The sequence below is a fragment of the Schistosoma mansoni genome, assembly GCF_000237925.1.
Source record: "Schistosoma mansoni, WGS project CABG00000000 data, supercontig 0137, strain Puerto Rico, whole genome shotgun sequence".
Classification (NCBI taxonomy): domain Eukaryota; kingdom Metazoa; phylum Platyhelminthes; class Trematoda; order Strigeidida; family Schistosomatidae; genus Schistosoma; species Schistosoma mansoni.
The window spans coordinates 318693-346064 of NW_017386040.1; the positions used below are offsets into that span (position 1 = coordinate 318693).

Consider the following 27372-nt stretch of genomic DNA (forward strand, 5'->3'; position numbering starts at 1 on the left):
TGGGGCAGGAAGTTTTAGAACTTCACAATATAAGTTATTTTATACCCTTCATGCATAGGTGCATTCATTCAAACTATTATCAGTCATGGGGATAATGATAAGTTAGAGAAGAAAACAAAAACCATGTCAGTGGATGACAATTTCGTAAAAAGAAATCAAAGAAAAACAGGTAAACAACCACAAATAATCAGTGTACTATTTGGTGTCTCGTTGTATCGGTATACCGTTTTCCAGCGTTCAGTATCACCATAACAGAAATTTAGGTAGATAAGTAAATGAGTTGAATAATGGTACCAATAGTACTTAGAACTAAGCACATACGAAATACAGTTCGAAAGGGATAAACGAATGCATGTCACTGTTGTCAACTTTTAGCTTTATTACCTAACGTCTTGCATCATAGATTAAAATCACTTTATAAAAATTTGGACCACGACTTTACTTCCCAAAAGACGAGTCACATCAGCAGTCAACAACACGGATTCTCATTGAGATCACGAACCGATCTAGGTTATACAAGCATTCAAAACCTAAAAGCACTAGACTAACAAAATAGTGCCTCAGTGTCCGACATCCGTCTTTTTCCTAACTTATCCGGAGTATAGTAGCCAACGGAGCAAGTCGAAGACGTTGTTATGCTTAGAAATAGCTCACTTTAATAACGAACGAACGAGGGTACCTTTTTGTACGGAACGGGGTCTACGCAAAGTCGATGGATCGGACGACGGTAGTGCAGTACAATACTTTAACGATAATAATTCACAAGAGAATACGAGAGCGAGTAAGCAAATGACAATTTTTAGAGAGCTTTAATATTCCCAACGAAACTCAAACTGAAATAGCAATAAAAATCAACTTAATACACAACAAAAATAGTCAACTAATTTGAGGTCTTCCTATCAGGTTTATATACATGTAACATATGTTATACGCACTAAATAAAATAAACACAGTTATTATAAATCAGTGAACGTTAGCTGTTAGCCTGTGGTTCAAATCTTGGATGCCCTCTTTAGCTTAACAACTATTGAAAATGAAGAGGAGCATCGAACGTTTGTTGCAACCTAATATAGAGTTATCCTAATAGTCTGCACCCACAACTTCATACGAGATGGAAACCGAAACCTCCATGCCTTGAAACGAGTGCATTGCCACTAAATTGGTATCCATTCATTAATGGTCAATATTTCCAATCTTACAATACTGTACGATCACTATCTATTCCCATTTGGTGATAACCTGCCTTATGCCTGGTCGTATTAGAAACTCAGTGGCACTTCTCGAAGGTAGTCATCACTATAGTGACCATATATAATTCAATGGAATAACTTTCCAATTCTTTACTGGTGTTTATGTTAACGTCAGTTCGTGATATAAACTACAAATGATATAGAATATAATCTTATGGATTTCTGAATAATTCATATACTTGATCTATATAACTGCTGGAACCAAAACCAACCTACCATCTTTATGACTTACAAGAATGTAGTGATGCTCGTATACGCTGAGTAAAATAAATGCTATTTGATTATTAAAAGTGGATAATCAAGTTTGAGAATTGTTCGCCCAAGGCTATATACATATAACTACTGAATTTTTCAAGTTACTCGACATGGAGTTATTTTTTGAAATCAATAAACAAATAAATAATGATCACTCACCGAGAAAGCAAATTTCCAATCCAATTAACAAGTTCTGTGTTAATCATTTTACGAGCCATTTCACGACTATAAGTACCATCATATGTTAGCAAAGGAAGGCGAAGCAAAACATAACGAAGAAGATCTGATTCAGCAGGTGTTATAACATTGCTGTTTAATTCGTCCGACAATAAAGCAGACTGTTCAACAATCGGATCGACTTGGTTACCTCTACTTTTAGACATCTACACCACCACACACACACACGCAGAAAGTAGATGAAAGACAAATTCTACTTGTAAAATGATGGTGTGAAGTTGTTAATAATTTGTGCAAATGTTATCATTACAAGAGATAATCGAAAATAAAGTATATACATACACTTAATTCAAGCAGTTTTGTTTCGGAATAAACACATATTTATTGGTCAAGAAAAAACCAAATAGAAACAAATGAGTGTCTATCTACTGGACGAAAATGAGCCATTTTTAAGAAGAAATTTGTTCCACATGATGAATTTAGCTAAATCGAGGATCCAGAAATAATTAAGATTGAAAGATGGTTGTGCTACGTCACATGATGAGTGGACTCAAGTTAGAGATTACCGAACAAAACAATATAGAAATCAACGACATCGGTCTGAGTTGTTACACTTTACAAAAATTGTAAAAGATAAAATTAGTAATTATGGAACTACATTTGACTAAGAATGATACGAGTGGAAGTTAGCCATATTGTACCTAAGGTCTAACACCACTCTTTCCCATCTAAAACCAAGAAAATCTCCTCCGTACATAACTAAAACTCAGAGACTTTATCCAATGGTATCAGGTCATCTGTAAACCCTTAACTGAGTAATATGTTCCCAAAAATACCTTATTCAGTTAAAGTTTTCAAACTTTTCCACTAGATCATTCTCTCTTTTGGTGATGTACTGTTCTCTGGACTAGATGGTTTAATGGAGAGTATTCATTGTTACTTTGGAAAACACTATCAGAGACTACTTCTTTATTTGCCGTAAATTTGTACTGTCGAATATCAGTATTTTAGCAAAACCGATTAAAGTAGTGAGGTTTCTGACTGGCTTAAGATAGATTATACTTACGAACGACTGAAAATTCTGCTAATACAGCACACAACATAAAGGAACTTAAGTAGACCGAATGTCCATCATGCATCAACACTTCAACGTTAATAATCCACACACTGATAGAAATAAAGAAAACAAAACTTTCACAATAACTTTATATTCCGTACAGAAGTCAGGGAGTCAAAAAGAAACAACTCTGTTTTTATGTAGTAATACACATCGATTTTAGATATACAAAACATAGAAAACTACAAGTAATGACAACCACTCGCGGCGACAGCAAATGTTGCTGTCAAAAATATGAATTAGGGGAAAACTGTCATCGATGTTATTTTAAAATGGATCGACTAGTAATCGAATAACAGTTATTGTGTAGCACTACTAATCAACATCACCCAACTAGTAGATGTGGAAGCATATTTAATCAGGAATGACATAAGTGAAAGTAAGTTATATCATACCTAAGATTTGCAATAACTTTTCCCTACATCTTTTACAGGCTACAACCAATCAATGGATGGAAAAACAAAGTATCATTGTTGACAAGTGACTGTACAAAATCCTAGTTTACAGGTTAAGAAAATAGTTCATCAGAGAAAAAATATCATTTGTTATACAATCATCCGTAATGAAGGATCTTAAGTAAATACCCAAGTATGCTAATGCAGTCATCATATGCTCCACCAGAGTGCATCAGTTTCTTTAAGGACATAATAAGTAGGTGCATATTACGTGGTTAAGACTTTAAGGGACATGATTTAGAATTGTTTGTATTGCTGTAGATTTATTCACTTTTTGTCTTACCTTAAATACTAAGTCGCGAAGTTTTGTTATACCTTTACATCTTTTCTATTATTACTACTGATACTGTTACTGTAGTGGACGCTACTCACAGGATTGTTCGTAAGTAGTATATGGTGGAACGTAGCATCAAAGTTGCAACAATTGTCAGACGGAGTGAATAGTTTTAGTGCATTGAAAGCACGGCGATGGCAGAACACTTGGAGACCAGACGAGAAGACATTTCAGATGGTAGAATATGTAGAAAACCAAAACTCGAGTAGAGAAAATGAGTTTATTGCTTAATGCAAAATTACACAATGGCTTAGTAAAATATGAAAATCATTAAATACATGATTTGCACATCTTCTTTGCGTTGTCCTCTATATACTCCATTATCCCCCTAATTCTGTTATTTCGATTGCTTTCCGATTTCCTTTAGGTTCTCCTGATTTCAGTCTTCTGCTGGCAGATATCCCAATTCTGATTACTGCTACACACTGCTTATACCTGTCAGCCTAAGTAGCATACACCACAAATACACCGAAAGATGCGAATGGGCGATTGAAGACTATGTATATGTGTTGTGTTAATAATTTCTAACTTATCGCAACACATAAACGTTCATCTTGATTACTGTGTCTCGCTGTGCTAATGTGGTGTGGTAACTTGGACCGATGCACATATGTGCCAGGTCTTACGTTGCATATGACTGACTGACTGGCATTACACATTATCATTAATAACCCATTTACTAGATGCACATATTTGGATACTTGACTTAGAGACACACTTCAGGTATGAGGCTTAATGATACTCTACTCCGCTGTTTGGACTGAATTAGACAGAGTGGGGTTCGAACCTGAAACTTAGTGGTTGAATACGGAACGACCTGATCACTGTCAAGCCTGGACTATACTTCGGCTTTCGGCTCGATCCCAAGACACCTCTTACTTAACAAGCTAATCAGTGTCAACACAGACGGCTGGATAACCAATTGACTATCTTCCTACATTTCTGGAAGAGAACAGAATACTGTGTTTGGAGGGAAGTGTTCAACGTCTGTACTATCTAATGGTATGCCACAAGGAGCTGTTCTTTCACCTCTCCTCTTCTCTTTTTTTTGCATGATCTGCCATCTTCCACAGGAAACACTTTTGTGAAATATGTTGACGACCTCACTGTATGTATGCCAATTTCTACTTCTTTACATCCCATAGAAATGAACGAGTTTTTGTCTCGTATTGAATGGTGTTCTGTTGGTAATGGTCTCTTAGTTAATCCATCTAAATGTCAAGTCATTAACTTTAGCCTGAGACATAGACAGCACCTATACACTATTCTGGGATCCCATAATGCCTGTGCCACTGGAGACTCCTTGATAAACACAGTCTCGAAGGTCAATTATCTTGGTGTTGCTTTTCCTCTTATCTCTCTTGATCTTCTCATGTTTTACTGTTATCGAAAAAAGCTTGCTGTTTGACTTACTACATAAAGAGGCTGCATGCCTTTGGGATTACTCGCCATTTACTCTTACAATTTGTTAATTCCTGCATATTACCTATCATTCTTTACTGTTCTCCATTATTCTTTTCTGAGATTTTGAGAAAAGACTTTTCTGTATTGCGGAGAGTGCTGAAGTCAGTTAGCAAGGTGTGTGGTGAATCTTTTGAGGCCATTATTAGTCTGGTTGTGGATAGACATCTTAAGTCTTGCTAACTCCTGGCAGGTGTTATCTTATCAGATACTAACCATCTACTACTTCATTCATATCTATTTATTTGTATATCTTCTGGTAGAACGAGACGTAAATGCATTAAAATTCATGCACGCAAGCAAATCTATAAAAGTTCTTTGATACCCTACCTAGCAGATATACTCTGTGACGAACAGGTTGTTAGAGTTAACCTAGTCAATAACCTGTATTCTTAAGCATGTCTCAAATTTTATAAGTTGTACAGATTCTTTTTTTCACCTTTTTTGTTTTTTGGCAAAAAAAACTTGTTGAAATACCTCGTGCTGAGAATTCTATATTGTACCAAAATATAATATTGAATAAAGCCATTAATAATAATAAACCACTGCTTCATCTCATGAACTAATATACTTTTCCTACGAAAAAAAGAAGAAAAATTACCTTAACATTATCCACAAGTACATGATGATGACAAATTAGAAGTCGTGGCAACGGTAGATTGACAGCCATTAATAAAGCAGGCCAGAGAACTGCATGAAATCTATTGAGAAGTAAAATTTATGGAGAAAGGAATAAACTGGTTTTATTGATTAACAGTACCACAATATACACTATTAGGTTAGTAATAGATACCTTTTGTAGTGTCTCAAACTCTCTCTCTCTCTTTCTCTACACAAATACGTTGAAGAAAGTTCGGCGGTAAAAATCATATATACAAGAAAGCAAGAACTTAAGTAACATTTAGTATGTGGTTAGTAGTGGAATACAGGATGCGCGCTCTTTTTCTGCCTGGGTACCATCAGTTAGATGTTCTTGTCACACCTGTGTTAATGTTACATATTGGGGTTCGAACCCAGTACTTTTCTGTTGAGGAGATCCAGAACATTCCTAGGAAGAAGCCCAGGGGATGAAACATTTTATCCAATCAGTACTGAACAGAAGTCTCTTAGAAACATCTAGAAAGTGAAGTCACGGATCACTTTTCCGATTGGATGATTACCTATCCTGCTACTATGTTTAGTAGGGTTTCAGAAACCCAAGGCAATTTGAAATGCTATAAATACCCTAAATTTTCTGTTCATAAACGAACCTTGGAGTAAAGCGTTTTTTTAGACATTTAGCGCCTTTTCTCTCATGTTCAAGTTCGCGTGTAGATCTAGCCTGGGGTTATAGAAGAGCCTAGGAAACCAATTTAAGCGTTCAGTTAGGAGATTTATCACTTTCGATCGTAACACCCAATGCGATATCATCCGCTACTGAATCCAGATGGCCACAAAATTTAGTTTTCTGAATACCAATAACTGAGTAGTAATTGTTTACGCAGGAATTCATTTCGTTTGAAGGAAAAAATATCTTCCAATGACTAACTAACCAGTAAACACAAACTTAAATGACTGATATAGTTACCCTTCACTCTCTTAGAGAAGATTGCAGAAAATTACCTCGAAATATGACACTCTATCAATACAAGCTTCTTAGGAGGAACAAAAATATATGATAACGGATATACTAATGAAAAAGGTACCTAACTACACTCAAATATGAGTAGTAAAGTTCAACTTTATATGCGGCTATGCAAAATATACGAGAGCCATATTACAAAGGGACATTTAAACACTAAGTGGTATGAAGAAAACTCCGCCTGTAGCTCCTCCAGGGGCTACTGCCGGTCCCAAGCCCGGGTAAAGGAGGAGGGTTGGGCATGGGGTTAGCGACCCCATCCCGTAGAAAATCAACTCGCTAAAAAAACGCTAACCAGAAAAAATCATTCAAACCATTCAAACTCTGCCCTGGGAGTAGAAGGAAAAATGACGTCTCATGATGAAAGCCGAGTTCCTTCGGAAGTCATGAGGCCGATGCACCTTCTTACAACCAGAGCGACAATTTTTATAGGTACATGGAATGTCCGGACAATGTGGGAGACCGGCAGAGTCTTCCAAATTTCTGCGGAAATGAGGAAATACAACCTGGAAGTGCTTGGAATCAGTGAAACACATTGGACGCAGGTTGGACAACAACGACTGTCTTCAGGGGAACTTCTGTTATACTCCGGTCATGAAGAAGAAAATGCCCCACATACACAAGGAGTGGCACTGATGCTGTCTAGAAAAGCACAAAATGCACTTATAGGATGGGAATCTCATGGACCGAGGATCATCAAAGCCTCCTTCAAAACAAAGAGAGAGGGCATTACAATGAACATCATCCAATGCTATGCGCCGACCAACGACTACGATGAAGACGCTAAAAGCCAATTCTACGATAGGCTGCAGTCAATCTTCGAGAAGTGCCCAACCAAGGACCTGACCATTCTAATGGGAGATTTCAATGCCAAGGTTGGAAAGGACAACACTGGATACGAAGACGTCATGGGACAACATGGACTGGGAGGAAGGAACGAAAACGGTGAGAGATTTGCAAACCTATGTGCCTTCAATAAACTGGTCATAGGTGGCACCATATTCCCACACAAAAACATACACAAAGCCACTTGGATTTCACCGGATCACACTACACAAAATCAAATCGACCATGTCTGCATCAACAAAAAGTTCAGGAGGACGATGGAGGATGTGAGAACCAGAAGAGGAGCTGATATAGCATCCGATCACCATTTGCTGGTCGCCAAGATGAAACTAAAACTCAAGAAGCACTGGACAATGGCGCGGACAACAACACAAAAGTTTAACACGGCCTTTCTTCGAGATGCTGACAAACTCAACGAATTTAACATAGCCCTCAGCAACAGGTTCGAGGCCTTTCATGACCTACTCAATGGAGAGGGAACCACCATAGAGAGCAGCTGGAAAGGTATCAAGGAGGCAATCGTTTCAACATGTCAGGAGGTTCTGGGCCAAAAGAAGCACCATCACAAGGAATGGATCACTGTTGGTACACTGGATAAAATTGAAGCAAGGAGGAACAAGAAGGTAGCAATCAATATCAGCCGAACAAGAGCAGAAAAAGCCAAGGCACAAGCCGAATACACAGAGGCAAACAAGCAAGTGAAGAGGAGCATCAGGACCGACAAACGTAAATATGTGGAAGATTTAGCGATGACAGCGGAAAAGGCTGCAAGAGAGGGAAACATGAGACAACTGTATGATACAACAAAGAAACTTGCTGGAAATTACCGTCAACCAGAAAGACCAGTGAAAAACAAGGAAGGCAAAGTAATCAACGATATTGAAGAACAACGAAACAGGTGGGTAGAACACTTCAAGGAACTCTTGAATCGACCAGCTCCACTGAACCCACCCAACATCGAAGCAGCACCCACAGACCTCCCAATCGATATTGGCCCACCAACAATTGAAGAGATCAGCATGGCCATTAGACAATTCAAGAGTGGCAAAGCAGCGGGACCAGACAACATCCCGGCAGAGGCACTGAAAGCAAATGTAACAGCAACTGCCAAGATACTCCACATCCTCTTCAGTAAGATTTGGGACGAAGAACATGTACCAACAGACTGGAAAGAAGGACTTCTCATCAAGATACCAAAGAAAGGCGATCTGAGCAAGTGCGACAACTACAGGGGCATCACTCTCCTCTCAATACCAGGAAAAGTCTTCAACAGAGTATTGTTAAACAGGATGAAGGATTCCGTGGACGCTCAACTTCGAGATCAACAAGCTGGATTTCGTAAGGATAGATCGTGCACAGATCAAATCGCAACTCTACGTATCATTGTGGAACAATCAATCGAATGGAATTCATCACTGTACATCAACTTCATCGACTACGAGAAGGCATTTGATAGCGTGGACAGGACGACACTATGGAAGCTTCTTCGACACTACGGCGTGCCTGAGAAGATAGTCAACATCATACGGAACTCCTATGATGGACTAAACTGCCAAATCGTCCACGGAGGACAACTCACCGACTCGTTCGAGGTAAAGACCGGTGTTAGGCAAGGTTGCCTACTCTCACCCTTTCTCTTTCTCCTGGTGATCGACTGGATTATGAAGACGTCAACATCTGGAGGAATGCACGGGATACAGTGGACAGGCAGGATGCAGCTTGACGATTTAGACTTCGCGGATGATCTGGCTCTTCTATCACAAACGCAACAACAAATGCAGGAGAAAACGACCAGTGTAGCAGCAGCCTCAGCAGCAGTAGGTCTCAATATAAACAAAGGGAAAAGCAAGACTCTCCGATACAGTACAATATGCACCAATCCAATTACACTTGACGGAGAAGCTTTGGAGGATGTGGAAATCTTTACATATCTGGGCAGCATCATTGGTGAACATGGTGGATCAGATGCAGATGTGAGGGCGCGGATCGGCAAAGCAAGAGCAGCATACCTACAGCTGAAAAACATCTGGAGCTCAAAACAATTGTCAACCAACACCAAGGTTAGAATTTTCAATACAAATGTCAAGACAGTTCTTCTGTATGGGGCAGAGACGTGGAGAACTACGAAAGCCATTATCCAGAAGATACAAGTGTTTATTAACAGCTGTCTACGCAAGATACTTCGGATCCGATGGCCAGACACTATCAGCAACAAGTTACTGTGGGAGACAACAAACCAGATTCCAGCGGAGGAAGAAATCAGGAAGAAGCGCTGGAAGTGGATTGGGCACACTTTGAGGAAATCACCCAATTGTGTCACAAGACAAGCCCTCACATGGAATCCTGAAGGTCGAAGGAGAAGAGGAAGACCAAAGAACACATTACGCCGAGAAATAGAGACAGACATGAGAAGAATGAACAAGAACTGGAAAGAACTAGAAAAGAAGGCCCAGGACAGAGTGGGTTGGAGAAAGCTGGTCGGCGGCCTATGCTCCATTGGGAGTAACAGGCGTAAGTAAGTAAGTAAGTGGTATGAAGAAGTTGAAAAGACGTTATCCTGCTTAGTCCACAATAGTGATTAGGGGGGATTTTATTAATTATTTTTTCTCTAACTGTCAAGTTTATATACTGAATACCGTGGGACACTATTTGTAGTTATTAAATGGTTGGAGGCATTTATAACGGAACAATTTCTAATTCGTCCTACACAATAATAGTAAGCCCTGATTATCTATAATAATGGTCATATTATTAAATGAAACCACACCTATCAAACAGTTAAAAAACCATGAAGTATTTCCACCACCCAGGTTGTTGTATTAATGTAGTATGACAACTTGGCTTGATCCAAACTTGTCCAAGGCTCTTTAGGTTGACAATGACTAACTGGACATGTAGAGACCTTGGGGAATGTAAATAAAATTCTACAGAATCTTTTTAATTATGAAAACACGAGAAAACATAAAGGTAACTACAGATGATAATCATAATAAAATAGTAATGATGATAATAAATAGTAATAATACTAACCGTATTATGTCTTTTCCCAAAAACTGTACATCTGGTGGCCAGAGAGATTGTTTAAAACTACCATCATTAACATTTGACCATGGGAAGCCTGTAACTGTTAAGTAGTTGATCAGAGCATCGAACCATACGTAAACCTATTTTTTAAAAGAAACATAGAAGAGTTATAGAGAAAGAACACACTGGAAACTAACAAATTCCAAGCAACTATTTATAATATGTATACATCTTTCCATGTAAATGTAAACTGTTGCTTTAAGATTGATCTGTGCTAACGACTGAACTAATAATAGGGAGCAAATTGGTTAAGTGCGTTGAAAAAGTAACTTATCCCAAAACACCGTAATCACGAGGCTTAAATGTCCTAGGGGTTGGATTTAAATCCATGTCGAGGTTGCGTGTTGTTGGAGGGTCCCATACTGGGATGAAACACATGTCCAGTGCCAACTTAGTATTCAATGGTTCCCCAGTTTATATTGGTCAGTAATGAAATCCAACTTTAAGTAATCACAGTAGTTTTTTACTGACCAGACGGAAGTAAATAGAGAAGGATTCGAACCATCAACCAACTTGTTAAAAAATAACATGTCTTGAGCATAGTTGACAGATAGAAAAAATGAAGCCAAAATGACCTTTAAAATTGATAAATAATCAAGACTACGAGGGAAAAAGGGGAGATAAACCAATTTCAGAGAAGAGAAAAACATGTTTACATTTCCATAAGAACCAGACGAACTTTGAGGTGGGACAAGGAAGAAGTTTTAAGAAAGTATGGAACTTGGAAAGAATATCTAGTTTTCTTTTACAGACAGAACTTACAATTTGTTCATTATCACCAGGAACATGTATACCCCAATCTGAACGACTTTTTGGTCTTGAAATAGATATATCTTGAGAATTACCCACCATATTATGTGCCATATTACACCAAACTGATTGATTGGACGACTTAGGAAATACTATTTCAAAATGATTGAAAACATATATTATTGAAAAAAACCACAGGTAATAAAAAATAGTAGGCATACATAACTCATACCAAGCGATAGTTTACTTTGATGTGAGATGTTCACTGATGTATTGAAAAAGTATCTAATTACACATAGATATACAACCAAGTAGGGAAGCCACTAACAGTTGGCTGGTATCATGAAAATAAACAAGTTTCTTTGTATGGTAAGAATCAATATGTAGGAATTATGAGCACCACAGCTTAAAAATGACCACAGAGACCTAAATATACTCATTTGTAAAATATATTAAATACATTAGCTCGAATCTAAACACTTTGAATACTTGTTTTTTTTCTAGATTTTACTACCTCGATTCTTTTGCTATTATCAAATATGACAACCTTAACCAGTGAATCTTACGCAATGATATTTTACAGCCAAATCAACTGATTTGTCACCTCTTCGGAACACTCCACACGTAATATAACCACCATTGCACTTACACTCACAGCATAATACTCAATTAGGCAATAAGCAACAGAAGAACACTATACCCATAATGTCAACGAAGAAATCATTGTAATAAAATGTTACGTAATAGAACGAGAAATTGTTTAAAAGTTAACTCAATACAATAAGTCTAACGTACAATAAAGAAGACATCAAAACTATATTTTTTAGTTGTCCTTGTAAAACAGAAACAATCATGCAGACACTATTCAACAAAACATTTACCTCCTGAATCTAGCCATTTGTGTAAATCATTTTTAAATGAAGACAGTTTAAACATGTAATTCTCTTCTTCAATCCATTCCACTGGATTACCAGTTTCTTTTGACACAGGTACTCCTGATAAACTCGTTTCATCAATTTCCCATGGTGTATAAAATGCTTCGTCTGAAACACAATACCAACCAGAATATTTGCTTCGATAAACATTACCACTGGCATTTAAACGGTTCTACAAGGAAAGAAAATTTTGGGGAATATATATATATATATATGAGGGAGAGAGAGAGCACAATAAGTCTTGTGGTATGTCGACTAGCGCTCTGAACTCTGAATCTAGAAACCTGAGATCGAGTCCCATTGAGGGTTTGACCGAAGGAGCCTTCGAAAAGTTGGCGGTTAAGACGTTCAACTCCTAACCAGTAAGTTGAAGTTTTGAGTCCCAAATCAACTATTCCGGCTTGAGCAACCAGGTAGTATCACTAACCTTCATCCACAAAATATAGAAATCTGTACTTCGTGAGCCATATCACATATTATACATGAAACATTCACTTAAGAACAAAATTTAAAATAAAAAAAACTCACCCAAAACTCATGAACAGCTTTCACATGCCTAGTTTCAGTAGTACGGATGAAATCATTGTATTTTACGTGAGTAGCATGACAAAGAGTCTAAAAACAAGACAATAGATAGAATTTGATCTGCCTATATAACAAGTTGAGGACAAAAACTGTATTTTTTTCTACCCTGTTTTCAACGAAAGAAAAATACATCATATACAACTTAACTGTTCCCTAGTAACTGAATAATTTTTTAACTACATACATATACCTTTAATTTCCCCTAAATTCCATGTTTTGTACGAAACTGCATATGATTTATTCGAACAGAGAACAAATACCTTACTTAATAGAATAACAACTTAAATGAAAGTAAAAAGTTGTAGTTAATAACTAAGAATACCAAATTGGGAATTTCAATAGTTGAATGTTGGAAAAAAACTGATAGAAATATCTGTTCGACTTAGCAGTCACACTTGTTAAATAACACTGGAAAAAGTTTTTTATGGTATATTAAAATGACACTAGGAAATATATCGTAAGAGTAAGATAAACAAATAAACTAAACATTAAATGTGACAGTAGTAGTGTAACGAACAGAACACGACTTGGGACAATCGGATGTATTTAGACACAAATCACAGACTATCTCACTAAATTTTGATAACCATACAATGAGCAGTTAATATGCAAAGTAACCATCAATTGTCTTGACTGTTCCTTGTGCAAATATCAGTTCATCTTGCCTGATTTCATTGTTCGTGCATTTTCCTGCCAATTGCGCTTCATTTCAGTTCTTTCCTTATCGGTCTTCTGCCAAAATACATTCTATGTCTAACCATAACCACATACTACTTATATGGATATAAGTAGACCACACCACAGTAGTACCGAATAAAGTACATCAGATAAAAAACATAACGAATGACGACATCGACCCATTTTAATTCATCATATAAAATTCATGTTAGAAAAAAATTAAACGAATTAAAGTGACTCAGAATGTCGCTCCGATATTCATTTCAATGACTGTTCAATGAAGACAAAAAAGTCAACAGAACAGACTGAAACTCGGCTCCGTTTTCATCACAGTCACATATACACACGCACATTCAGATATATACTTTATAAGACAATAAAAACTTTTAAATAATAAGAACATGTTATTAACGATGGAAACATCAGTTTTCAGAAAACATTTGTACCAATAGCAATTTATCCTTCCTCATAATTCACAGATTAGATATCAAGATAGAGTACCACTGTCAACTAACAATCCCCAATATTTTCGCAACGTAAATACTACAAAAGTGAGCAACAGATTCTCAGAATTTTCACATTTTTTAAAACGACGTATGTGACAGGGTTTGAAATTAAAACACTAAGCATATATCACATGTGAGGACAGTCAATCATGAGCAACATAAGACCTGATGCGTATGTACGTCAGTTCAAGTTGCCATACCCCATTAGCACAATAAGATGTAATTATTATTTATTTATTTGAACACATAAATATTGGTACAAAGGGGCACCGAATACACATGCGCCACACAAGTCACTTGATTTGTGCGTGGGCTGTGATACTGTACGGGTGCCCAAACTGAAGCAGGTGATTTTCACAGGGGGGGCACACCCGGAGCCTTTGATCGAAAGATCTGATCCACAAGGCAGTGGAGCATCGTGAGGAGATGCGGTCTCATGGTAGCCGGTGACCAGCGATTGGTTTATACGCCATTTGTTCCTTCAGGATACTGGAGCCCATGTGCACTTTTGGTTTAGAATAAAGGTTTTCCAACTTCCCTAGGTGGACCCTCCGTGTCCACCAATCCGGTTAAAGAACCGAACATTCGGTTTTCGTCCTCTTAATTTCATAAACAACACCCCTGTCATGAGGAGGCAGTGAGTAGGACTTCCCTGAAAGTGGCTGTATACGCGTGGCCGTGTAGGGGCATTTTGAGAGAGGAAGAGCTGACTCTCCCCACCCTCGACCATATCAGGGCATTCGGGAACAAACCCCAAAACAGTAGACGTAGTAATAGCATTAGTGTTTGTATAAAAAGTTAGGCATCGAAAATACGATTTGATGTAAATTAGTGAACTAATAAGATAAATTTATGAGGAAGTTAGAAACTTAGGATTTAAGGGAGGGTAACGATTGTGAGCCATGCCACTATTGATCACAATAATAATTTTCAGGAGGATGAATAGTGCTACAGAGTCCATCAGCACCTGTTCACGTTTTTATCACGAGTGATCTTGTCTGTCATATGCACAAAAAATACATTCACCAACATTTACAGATACTCACATTTCCCAACCAGTTTTCACTAGAGAGTACAGGCACAAACATGAATACACATCCTCAAAATGGTTAAAAATGGAATACCTCAAATAAAGGACTCATTTGATTACAATACTGCAATGGATCAAGATTATTGACAGTTGCAGCACGACGAACCTGAAAATGAAAAAGATGTATGCAAAGACGCTTTATTCAGTATCAACTAGGTGAAAATAAGAAAGCTGCACAGTTCATCCATATAAGTAGAAACAGAAAAGAACACCAGGCCGGGAAATAACACCCAAGTTGTTCCGATAATTTAATCAACTATTCCACTCCATAATGAAACAACCCAATACTTTTCGTCTTGTGTTGCTGCTGAAGAATATGGTACAAGAATATATCCGTGTTAGGGTTTAGGTTGATCTTGTTCATATTAGTGAAACGTAAGCGTTTACCGGCAAACTGACATAAACCAAAAAACTCCTCAGAAGTGCGCATTTGCCACCCTATTGAAGATCAAACCCAGCAGTTCCAGATCCCAACAGAGTGGGGATCCAGACACACACTGTTGAAGAACCCCATACTGGAACGAAACCACTATTCAGTGTCTCCTAGCTCTTAATAACTGTGCGAAACTTAGATCAGCTCGTGATATAAACCGTAAAAAGACGGAAACTCTTTAGACACTTCATACTAAAGATGTAATTGCTAAGTTTCGTTTTCAGTGCTAACTGTTGACACTGTGGCCAGTATAAGTTCAACTTACATCACTTAAGAAATAGCAATATTGTTAAGAGACATGGGAGAATAAATATGAATGGTTTGTCTGTATATTTTCAACGGATATTTACCATTAGGTGTTTTTTTATATCTGCATACCATTTCCATGATACACTATTTTCGACTGTTGTTGTTGCATCTTCAACCGATTAGAAATAAACCAGTAGATGAGTTGTGCACACTTATTATGCAGGTGGATCAATGGTTAATGGATTCGACCCTCAGATAATAAGTTGCAGACTTGAACCCTGCTTTATCTACCTCAGTTTTTGGCAACCGGGTATTATCACCAGCATTTACACTTAAAGTGTAACTCATGAATCTATACCTGGTAAAGAGGCTAATAAATAACTCACTTCATGGTAAAAATACTCTAGCTATTTCTACGTTTTAGTTTTGTATTTTACTTGTATATACAAGTGAGTTACAAGTTACCGGTCTTTTGTTATTTCAACTTGTTATAACGTATCAATTTGCCCTCTTAATATATATATATATGTGTCCAATGATACAGGAAATACGTACGAGCAGTCTTGGGTGCTATTCGGTCCTTCCTATCTGCCTAGCCCAACCCGTTAAGTCCAGAACACAAATAACAGCCTCGGCAATATATGAATCATTATTCACAAGCATACTGGGTTATATATACTAACCAAACAGACCACACATATCAAAAATAGAAAAATAACATTTGTACAGTAATTGGCCAATGTGGCTGTAGCTAGGGGGAAAGCAATCAATAATAATAGTTCCAAGGTCAAAATAAAGGTTATGATAAGAGGAACACAGAAACGATTAGGTCACTTATTTAACAACTATCCAATAGGGAATGGGCATATTGTATTTGTCCATAAATAGACCTCAGATTTAGGTCACTTATTTAACAACTATCCAATAGGAATAGGCGTATTACATTTGTCCATAAATGGACCTCAGATTTACGATTCATAATTCGCCAGGGGATATAACACAACTGAAGAGCTAGAAATGTGGAAATAGCCAGTGTGTCTGTTATAAAAAATGAGAAAAAAGTTGAAGGGACTATTGTGATAGAGTATAAAGAGCAAACCAAACAAGCTTAAAATCAAGGATAAAGCATGAAGTGAATTTCACAAACGACTCACTTTAGATCCATGTTCATCAGTCCCACAAGATAAAAACATTTTATTGAGATTGCAGTAATCAAACACAGGCGAATAAGTGGACGCAATATAATCTTGTTGGAAAGGTTTCAGTATTGGCTGATTACGCAAACAACTATATCTTGCCCATGCGTCAGCTAAACATGTGGTATATGCATGGCCCAAATGAGGTTCTAATAATTGGAAGAGATATTTGATTTGAGATGAGTGAAAATTTCAGAAAATTTATGTGATTAGAAGAGAAACTCGAATGAATTACCATCGAACTATCTAGACGATACTTGGAGTACAAATGAAAACGAAACCTATAACTCCCCGTAGCGATCTAGATAACTCATACAACTATTCTAGATACATGAACTATCCTCCAAATAATGTTTAAGAAAATAAACTTATTTGCTTATACCTTTTAAGCGGATTGTGTAGAATAAGAACCTAAAAATAATGAGGTAAAATAAATATAAGGCCGTTATTCTATAAATTTACTATCAGACCTGGTTGGAAAAGACAAAGAAAACTACCTGACTATGTAAAATGACTGAAAAACTTAGAGGATATAGACCAAAGCCGATGCTACCTTAATAGAAACAATAACCGTTAATATTATATGAAATTTAGAACCTCTTATTACGTTGATATCCTCTGAATGCCTTGTTTCGCTTTCTTATTCCTCACGATAGCTTTCTCACATTATACTCTAACAAGCTTTGACAGGATGAATGGTATGCAGCATTGCTTTTATATCTCATTGTACCAAAATACGCCGATGACATAGTTCTATTTGGTGAAGACGCCGACAAAACGCAGAGTCTTCTGACCATTATAAGCAACTATGCAGGCATGTTAGGGATGCGATTCTCCCCCTCGAAGTGCAAAATATTACTTCAGGATTGGGTTGCATCGACACCTGAAATAATCATAGGGAGTGAAGTCGTTGAGCGTGTTGACCGCTTCACTTATTTTAGGAGTCTCATCAGCCCTTGTGGTCTGGTGTGTGACGAAATCTCAGTACGGATACAGAAGGCTCGTCTAGCTCTCGCCAACTTGCGCCATTTATGGCGTAGGTGAGATATCCGTCTACCAACCAAAGGACGGGTTTACTGTACAGCAGTTTGTTTCGTCCTACTTTGTGGCAGTGAAACATGGCCGATAAGAGTAGAGGATATTCGTAGGCTACTAGTATTCGATCATAGGTGTCTTCGAAGCATTGCTCGTATATACTGGGACCACCGAGTAAGTGATGAAGTCGTTAGGAAACGGGTACTAGGTAAGGATGGGAAATCGATATATGAAGTAGTGAAACTTCAGTTGAGATGGCTAGGATACGTGTTATGTATGCCCAACCACCGATTACCCCGACGTGCAATGTTTTATGGTGTAGGAGTAGGTTGGAGGAAAGCTAGGGGCGGTCAGACCAAAATGCGGCACAAATCCATGAAGTCACTGACAAGTGGACTGAGCCATGTTGGTAGGTGTAGACTACCTGGTTGGGATTCGCGAGATGATAGCAATCGATGGTTAGAGATCTTGAATGACATGGCTCAAAATCGTTTGCAATGGCGAAGGTGCATCCACTCTTTGTGTTCTCTCAAATTCTAACCTCCTGAATTCTTCATGTCCCTATCTTCTTTCTCTTTCCAAATTTATTTCACTGTATTATACTCCTTAAATAACATCTTCAAACCCTAATCTTTCGGATTACTGCCTATACTCTAACTACTTCTACCACTATGGGATTTGAATCGACAACTGCATCTCTGTGCTAATGTGGTATGGCAACTCGAACTGATGTACGTACGTACGAAGTTCTACGTTGTGACTGACTGACTGACTGAATTTAAAACAAATGTAGGCAGCAGATTTACAGCTTCCCAAACAGAAATAATGCTAGCAGTTAACACCAGTAAACTGTCGACAATAATTTACATTTGTCCTAAGAACGACGAGTAATTTCAAAGATCTTTAACATTTAATCATCCCATCTAAAAAAAGCATAAGACACCTATTTCGACTTACATGCAAACCGTATTATGTGACCGTCCATTGAAAATACGTCTTTAAAGTGGGTATGGACATATAGAGTTCACATCTAATGTTATTTTCAAGTGATAAACTCCCATGGTACTGAAGATCTCTATTAGGAAATCGGGAAGTGAATGCTTAAACCATCTCATCGACTGATAGACACAGAAGTAAAGGAACAGGAATTAATGTCCTGCTTTACACCAATTAATATGGTGACAGTTGAGACTGATGAAAGATTTAAAAACCCTACAGAGAACGAAACTACATCATTACAACCGACCAATTACACTGAGTGTAAATTGAAAATAAGTCTTCATCTACAATTTGATTATTTTTATTATGACAGTTCAATCACCGTAAAAAGATAATGATAAAAACGTTATCTCATGATAGCTTCGTTATATAATGACTAGTAGAACAAAGCGTTAGAAAATAACTCTTGCTTACCAGCGCATTACGATATCTATAGTTTAATCACCCACAGAACCCAATTAAGGATAACCCACAGTGAAGCCTGTCTACTCACCACCAAACAGTATTTTTAAACAGCAAAACTAGTTATCCTATGAAGATATCTAGTACATCTCATTACTCCTGTTAACAATAATGCACGTAATAGATGTTTTAAACTGTGAAGACTTCAAAACTATATCATTTAAAATAAACGTAAAGAAAAAATATATGACTTTACTGCTGTTTCCCATAAGTACAAATGACCATTTATCTAATAATCAGCGGTTACCATATTTTGTTCATGAAAGAACGATGTTAAAGATAAAAGTGAACACTTTCACTACATCTCCGAACCACATGTATTTTGCACACACATATATGCTCAAAATACACTCATTTCATGTAAGTGAAAATCTTGGTTCCTAAATTCAACACATTTTATTTGCAATATATATCTATCGCCTTCAAATCCACACAAATAGTATTTTACTCCGTTTCGAATTCCATTTGATACAGACTGGTAAGAAAGTAACATTTAGTCATATATATCCAAGATTAAGGAATCTATCTCTTAAGGTTTAATTACATATAGGTGGAGTTAGTTCATCTAAGCCCCCAAATGCCCTGGTACGGTCGAGAGTGGGGAAAGTCCGCTCTCCCTCTCGAGATGCTCTCACATGGCCAGCGAATATATAGCCTCTACCAGGGAAGTCCTACTCACTGCCTTCTCGTGGCGGGTGTGTTGTTTACGAAATTGAGAGGACGAAAACCGAATGTCCGGCGATTTAACCGGGTTGGTGGATATAGAGGATCCACCTAGAAGAGTTGGAAAACCCTGATTACAAACCAATGGTGCACATGGGCTCCAGTATCCTGAGGGAACAAATGGCGTACGAATCAATCGTTGATCACCGGCTACTATGGGAATGCATCTCCTCACGATGCTCCACTGCCTTGTGGATCAGATCTTTCGGTCAAAGGCTCCGGGTGTGGGCCCCTAAGAAAACCACCTGCTTCAGTTTGGGCACCTGGGCAGTATCACAGCCCTCAAGCAAATCGAATGAGATTTGTATGGCGCATATATATCTGGTGCTTCCTTGTACCAATATTTATGTGTTTAAATAAATAAACAAATAAAGTTCATCTAAGAATAAGCACTAGTTAGAATGCTTATTAAAAGTCCATAATATATCTAATAACTTACTTGCATTAACGTAAAATATTGGACACGTAATAAAAAATGGCTTCTCAGAACGAGTAGATGCAAAACATCGTGAATGATTACCAGCAGCCGTTCGGAGTACAGGTTGAGAAAACTAATCCCAAAACAATAAATAAAGTAAAATAGTCCTTAAAAAAATTAAAAAACACTGTTGGCATTTAATTTTTATTTGTACAAATGACAGTACAAAAACGTGTTTCACAAAAGTTAGAGTATACGCGATAGCATAAGAAAATAACATATTCATCAAAGACATACAGTTATCAACAGTTAATTATAAATATCCTAATACTAAATGGATGTAACACTCACAAACTCCATTCAGCTTCCTTGAAACAATTTACTCGAATCATCATTCACCACAAAAACTGTTCGGAACCTGAAAAATTGAAGACAATAGACCAAGCAGTCAATACATTGATTAATTAAATATAAAATACAATAAAAGTGACTCAAAATGTCGCTCCGATATTCATTTCAATGACTGTTCAATGAAGACAAAAATGTCAACAGAACAGACTGAAACTCGGCTCCGTTTTCATCACAGTCACATATACTCATACACACACCTCACAAGATATTAGAGACTTTCGAAAAGTAGGAACCCCTTTCTGACAATTGAAATAGGTCAGATACAAGCAGTATTTCGTTTAACAACACATTCTTACTACTAAATATCGTCCGATTTCCAAACTGACCTGGACGTCCAACAATCTAACTACAAACACATTAGTAGTAAGTAACAAACTGAACACAAAAAATATTGAAAGCAATAACTGTAGACGATACGAATAAATTAGAGCAAAATACAATACAACTGCGACAGAAAAAGAATTTTTCTTCAAAATTAAGAGATTTCGGATGAAATTGATCAATGAGGAACGAACCATACAGGTTCTCAATCAATAAGAGTCGACTGACTCAAGCAAATACAACGCATTTAAACAGCCACAGTCGTGGACAACGAAAAACGGTGTTCATTTAGACAACAACCCAACTAAATGATTCCACTCTCCCCTACAATGAGGAAATAATGAGACATTTAGCCAAAACGTCTCTCAATAGGCAAGAAGTCTCTCAATTCACACCTTAGTTGTCGCCAATTAGTCTACTTCTCGCCTGAATTTACATTCGTCATCAAATGAGCTCAAAAATTATTCAGAGAAACAGCAATCCTATCGCGCGGACACTAGCTGTTTACACAGCATCGTTGCTTCTCAAATGGGACGTACATCAGAAGTAGAGATTTCATACGCATGCAAACCAATCACTACGATTTGATATCCAAAGGAGCACATCCACTCTTTGAGTGTTTAGAACGCATAAATATCTACACACACACACACTAGCAGGTGTCCAGTAGATAATGATGAACTTCCACAGAGTGATGGATGGGGTCTAAGAATCTTCACAGAAACAAACCTATGGTCAAAACAAAATCTGTTGGACCTATAGAATTTTCGGCAAACGATAACATCTTACGGGAAAGTAGTCAGATGTAATATGTTACAAACTTCAAATTGGTCTTCATCCACGTACTACTATCCTTTATTGCCAATAACCAGAACATGTACGGGTCTATTCGTATGAACTACTACAAAGAAAAGATTTTATCACTACATTGTATTGTATGAAAAGATTAACAATCATTCTCGCAAGACTTGAAACTTACTCAAATCAATATTTGCTGTCTGCAGAATATTAACTCGTAGAACCTTTGAAAAATATTCATAACCGAAACAGTAAGTACGGTCTTGTAAATAGCACTTCAAACAAAGGAGCCATAGTGACAAACTTCACCGGTGCATTTCTTTGTCAATCCGGTCCAGCAACTGGTAACATAGACCCTACGTAACATTCACCAGACATTTTTCCTCTAATTTTTGGCTTTTATTATCGGTAGCTGCACACAACCATGACCATCTGGTACGACCACCGTGATGACTCCAAGGTCTGATTTATTGGTAGCGCTCCAATTTAGATTATTGTAGCCGTCAATTGTCAACGTCTTTTTGTATTCTTCGTTTATCTTATTATTTAATTGGGATTCGATTCGGCAGCCACCACCGGCTTGATTGCTCTCAACTTTCTCTTATTAAGACTTCGAAATCAAGCATTATTAGCCATATATGTCTGATTACACAAATGGTTCAAATGGTTCAAATGGTTGAGGACGGAATAGAAGAAGCTTTCGCTTAACGGGCTTCCGTGTCTTGTAGCAGTGGATCACCAATACCTCCAGGCAAAAGCCTAGGTATATGAACGATAATAGAGGAAAAAAAGAATTTGGTAAATCATAATAATATGTTATCATTAGTCCTTAAGAATAAGTCAAGTTTCCTCTTAAAGGACTCCTGGGAGGTCGCTTGGACTAGCTCAGTCGGCAGCGAATTCCAGCACTTGACAACTCTAACGGAGTAGAAGTTGTGTCTGCAGTCTGTTCTGCTATGTAGGGTCTCCAATTTCTGGGTGCTACCTCTTAGGTTAGTGTTATGACTAAGCTTAAGAAGATGATTAAGGGGATGACCAGAAGTATTAAGGATACTGTAAGTCATAAGAAGATCACCTCTAAGACGCCTGTACTCCAACGCGTAAAGGTTAAGTGATTTGAGGCGCTCTTCATAAGGTTTGAATTTGAGTCCCCGAACTGATTTCGTGGCTCGAGGTTGTATACGTTCCAGAGTGTCCTTATCCTTTTGGAGGGAGGGAGGAAATACTATGTTTCCGTACTCTAAATGGGGACGAATAAAACTGTTGAAGATTATATGGAAGGTTCTACCGTCAAACTGGCCAAAAATGCGCTTCAATGTTACCAGTGCAAGGTTTGCTTGAAAGGCGTTTTTGTCACAGTTCGCATACGACTTCAGGTCATAGGGTACCAACACTCCTAAATCTTTTTCAACTTGGGAAACTTCTAGACGGGAGTTACCTAAGTTATAACTATAGTCTGCAACATGTCTCAGATGGACTACCTTGCACTTTGAAGTGTTGAAGGTAAGTCCGTTGTCGTCTGCCCAACTTTGAAGTCGGGTCAGATCCTCCTGAAGAACTAGTATATCATTATGATTACGTATCTCTCTCCAAAGTTTCACATCATCAGCAAAAAGCAATAATTCAGATGAAACTTGTTGAGGAAGATCGTTAATATAAATCAAGAAGAGAAGAGGTCCTAGTATTGAGCCCTGGTGGACCCCACTAGGACATTCCATAGCCTGAGAGAGAGTGAAGTTAACCCTGACCTTAAAGTGTCGGTTTTCTAAATATGAAGTGAGCCAATCAATCAAAGGGGGTCTTATACCCAATCGTCTAAGCTTCTTGATAAGACATGCGTGGTTGACCCTATCAAAAGCTTTTGAGAAGTCCAGGTATATGACGTCAACCTTCCCCTTGCGATCAAGGATGGTTGTCCATCTATCCACCGCAGTCAGCAGGTTGGTCATACAAGAATGACCTTTTCTGAAACCATGCTGTTGAGGTGAGAAGAACTTTGAGGATGATAAATATTCTAGTATACCGTCGTATATTAGGGATTCCATAATTTTGGAAGGTATGGAGAGAAGGGCCACTGGTCGGTAGCTTGAGGGTTCACTGCGTCGACCTTCTTTGAAAATTGGTGTGATGTGGGCCAGCTTCCATATTTCCGGTAGTTTGCCTCTGCTTAGTGAGTGTGCAAACATCACGCTAAGTGGTGTCGCCAGGATTGAAGCTGCTTCCCTCAATACAGCGGAATGAACCATATCCGGACCAGGAGAAGTGTCTTTTCTTAGGTGCTGCAGTTTACGGAGAACCAGGTCAGCACTCAGGTCCACTTCGGAAAGTTCTGTACAGGTGCAGGTGAAGCTTTCGTCAGTATGGTTGATGTGGGTCAGCTGGAATGTCTGGGAGTATTGTTCAGCCAAAAGTTTAGCGGCATCACTGTCGTTATTGGTCGGGCCATTAGGACCAAGCAGTTGGGAAACTCCGGATTTACCTTGTCGAAGAGAAGCTGCTTAACTGAATAAGCTTTTCGGATTGGAGACGAATTTATCGATAAGCTTGGTCTGGAACTGAAGCCTGTCTTCTCTTATTGCCTTTGAACATATGTTCCTTATGCGTTTATATTGCCTGTATGCGTCGTTATTGTCCGTTCGTTTATATTCGACCCAACAGTGCCTTTTGCGGCTTAGCAAACGACGAGTGCGGTTCTTGATGATTGGAGGTTGTTTGTAGCTTTTTGGGACCATTTTAGGAACTGAATGCTCAGTGTGCAGCAAAAAATCCCAATGAGCATCCACTTCAAGTTGAGGGTGAACATCCCAATCCTGTAAAGCTAACACATTCAACCGTTTGAAGTTCCAGCGCTTGTTGCTAGTAGGATATCGTAGCTCCGTTTTCCTGACAAAGCTGAATGATAAGACGGCGTGATCACTTTTCCCCAGGGGAGCCAGGATTGAGAGGTCGTCAACTAGGAATTCTTCATTTGTGAATACCCAGTCTAAGCGCGACGGCGTCTGACTGTTTTTGGCTGGTTATGGATGGTTATGCATTGAAAGACATATTGATATAATGAACCTATTGTGTTCGTATCGTATTCTGGTAACTGATTTGAAAACCATATACTTTGTTCTGCATGTATTTCATATTGAATAAGACAAATTGCCCTTTCACTCTCTGCCCAGTCCATTTTGGTTTGTTCTTGTATCCAAAGGGGCAAATAAAAACGACCCAATTGTAACTTACTTCCGGTCTATCTCTACTCAAATTGAACTTCTTTATTATATGTGTGTGCTTTTTCATGATGTCAAGTCTCAACATTTCAGAACACTTTCGATTGCAAACCTAATGTCACCTGTTGTTAGTGTTGGCAAACTTGTCGATGCGAATGATTAAGGCATTGGTCTATGGAAAACAGCAGATAATTCTTTATTATATTTCCTCAAGACTTTATAACCAACAATGAAAACTTTCAGTACGAGCAGTGTTTGGTATGCCAATAAGCAACTTTAAGCACTTAACGTGAACAAAAGCATTATTCTAATCAGACACAGTAAGTATTTCAGACATAAATCCTGATTAACACCGTAAACGTTTTGCAACAATTTAAAGTTTATAAAATAACCACCCTATCATGTTGAGTCACAACTTTTAAATTTCCATCTTTCGTCCAGACGACGTTGATTAGCCCAGATCATGGCGACTATTCCGTATTCGAGCTGGAATCAAACTACGGCATACAACGATGTCAGACGTAACTCAGTCTGACGTGGTGAATAAGAGGTTACAGTCACAGCAAAATTCACAGCATCAAATAGTTTTTTAATAAACGCAACATCATAATGTGGCAAATTAATTGCCTACATGAATGTAAACTTGACTATTATTCCGGTCTGCAATACACCAAGTTGACGTGACAACTTTGAATATAATTCCAACCCGTATTTGACCTGCCATCGATTCAGACTCGAAACTAGGTCACATTGACGCATCCGCCGGCATCTCAGCTTCGACCAAATCAGTGGAATGACAAAAGTAGCTGCACCTCAGTATAAGTGCCTTCGTTGATTATGTACAATATTTCCGTACCTACCCTCCAGGCTTATAATTGTTCCACGGTAGTGTTCTCATTACCACCTTCTCCAATCGAAGAAGAATGGGAAATATTAGCGACACTGCAACTAAAAGTTGCCATTTTCCATCATGATGGGGATGTAAAGCCGGTGAAATATCACAGGGATCTCGCTAAATCATTCAGTGGTTGGGTCTATGAACGTCAAACAGTTCACCGACCCTTATAAAGTTCAGAGACAACTAACGCGCATCAATTAATTGCACGCCGAGGAATGGCCCATGAGGTGGTGGTTGCAACTCCTCCCTTACACCTACTCTTACCAATACATTTCTGTAATAATGTTCTTCATGTTCTACGGTCTTCAAGGCAGTTATGGCACCTTGATACGATGAAAGGGCAACCATGTTGGGTGCTGATCATGGAGTATGACTTCGAAGTTCTCTGTTGGTCACACCATTCCTTTCTAACTCATTAAGCCCCAATCATTCAAAATAGACCATCTACTTTTGTGATCTACAGGGAAATAAGACATTTGACAAATACGTCTCTCATTAGGCGAGAAGTCTCTCAATTCACTCCTTAGTTGTCACCAACCAGTCTACTTCCCAACTGAATCTACGCCAGTGTTTGTTATTTCCACTACTTGCGTTAAATATTCTGCCTTCCGCCTGAATGACTCGGACGTTGTTTAACCCAGAATATCTATGGCATCCTTAAACGTATGCACATAATGGCAGCCGAGTGAGATTTACTTGAGACTGTACCAGTCGTAACTTGTTCGCCTAAAATCTGAGTAGCAAAGAAGAGAAACCAAATGTCATGGTAGTAAACTGTGTAGCTGTTAATAATTCCCCAAAATCAATAGCTCTGTAAGTGTTCGACATTGGATGCTGACCACATTAGTTTTGGTGGACTCGTTTACCTGAAGGCGCTCGGTCATGCATCCGCACCAGATCACGTTACAGAACGGCCTGGGGAATATCTCCTACAATCATTAGCCAGATTAGATCAGTCATTTCTCGATATATTGATAACCCATCAAATATATCTTTCAACCTCCTCACTTCTGGCTTCTGATTTTAACTGGATGGGCACGATTCGATTGTAGAAGGTGTTGCTAGTAAAG

The 27372-nt window shown here is 38.2% G+C and overlaps 1 protein-coding gene across 1 annotated transcript in view; it reads right to left on the reverse strand.

The window, feature by feature from the left end:
- The window catches only part of Smp_005330 (methionine-tRNA synthetase, putative), a gene marked incomplete at its 5' end in the record, with an annotated part of 28320 nt that extends 2192 nt beyond the window's left edge, over nucleotides 1-26128 (reverse strand). The window contains 9 exons of the mRNA XM_018788853.1: nucleotides 1665-1888; nucleotides 5651-5750; nucleotides 10547-10680; nucleotides 11363-11502; nucleotides 12232-12457; nucleotides 12814-12900; nucleotides 16981-17171; nucleotides 20681-20792; nucleotides 26036-26128. Of these exons, the coding sequence (XP_018646505.1) occupies nucleotides 1665-1888; nucleotides 5651-5750; nucleotides 10547-10680; nucleotides 11363-11502; nucleotides 12232-12457; nucleotides 12814-12900; nucleotides 16981-17171; nucleotides 20681-20792; nucleotides 26036-26128 (1307 nt within the window). The remainder of the gene's footprint in view (nucleotides 1-1664; nucleotides 1889-5650; nucleotides 5751-10546; nucleotides 10681-11362; nucleotides 11503-12231; nucleotides 12458-12813; nucleotides 12901-16980; nucleotides 17172-20680; nucleotides 20793-26035) is intronic.
- Nucleotides 26129-27372: the final 1244 nt, after the last annotated feature.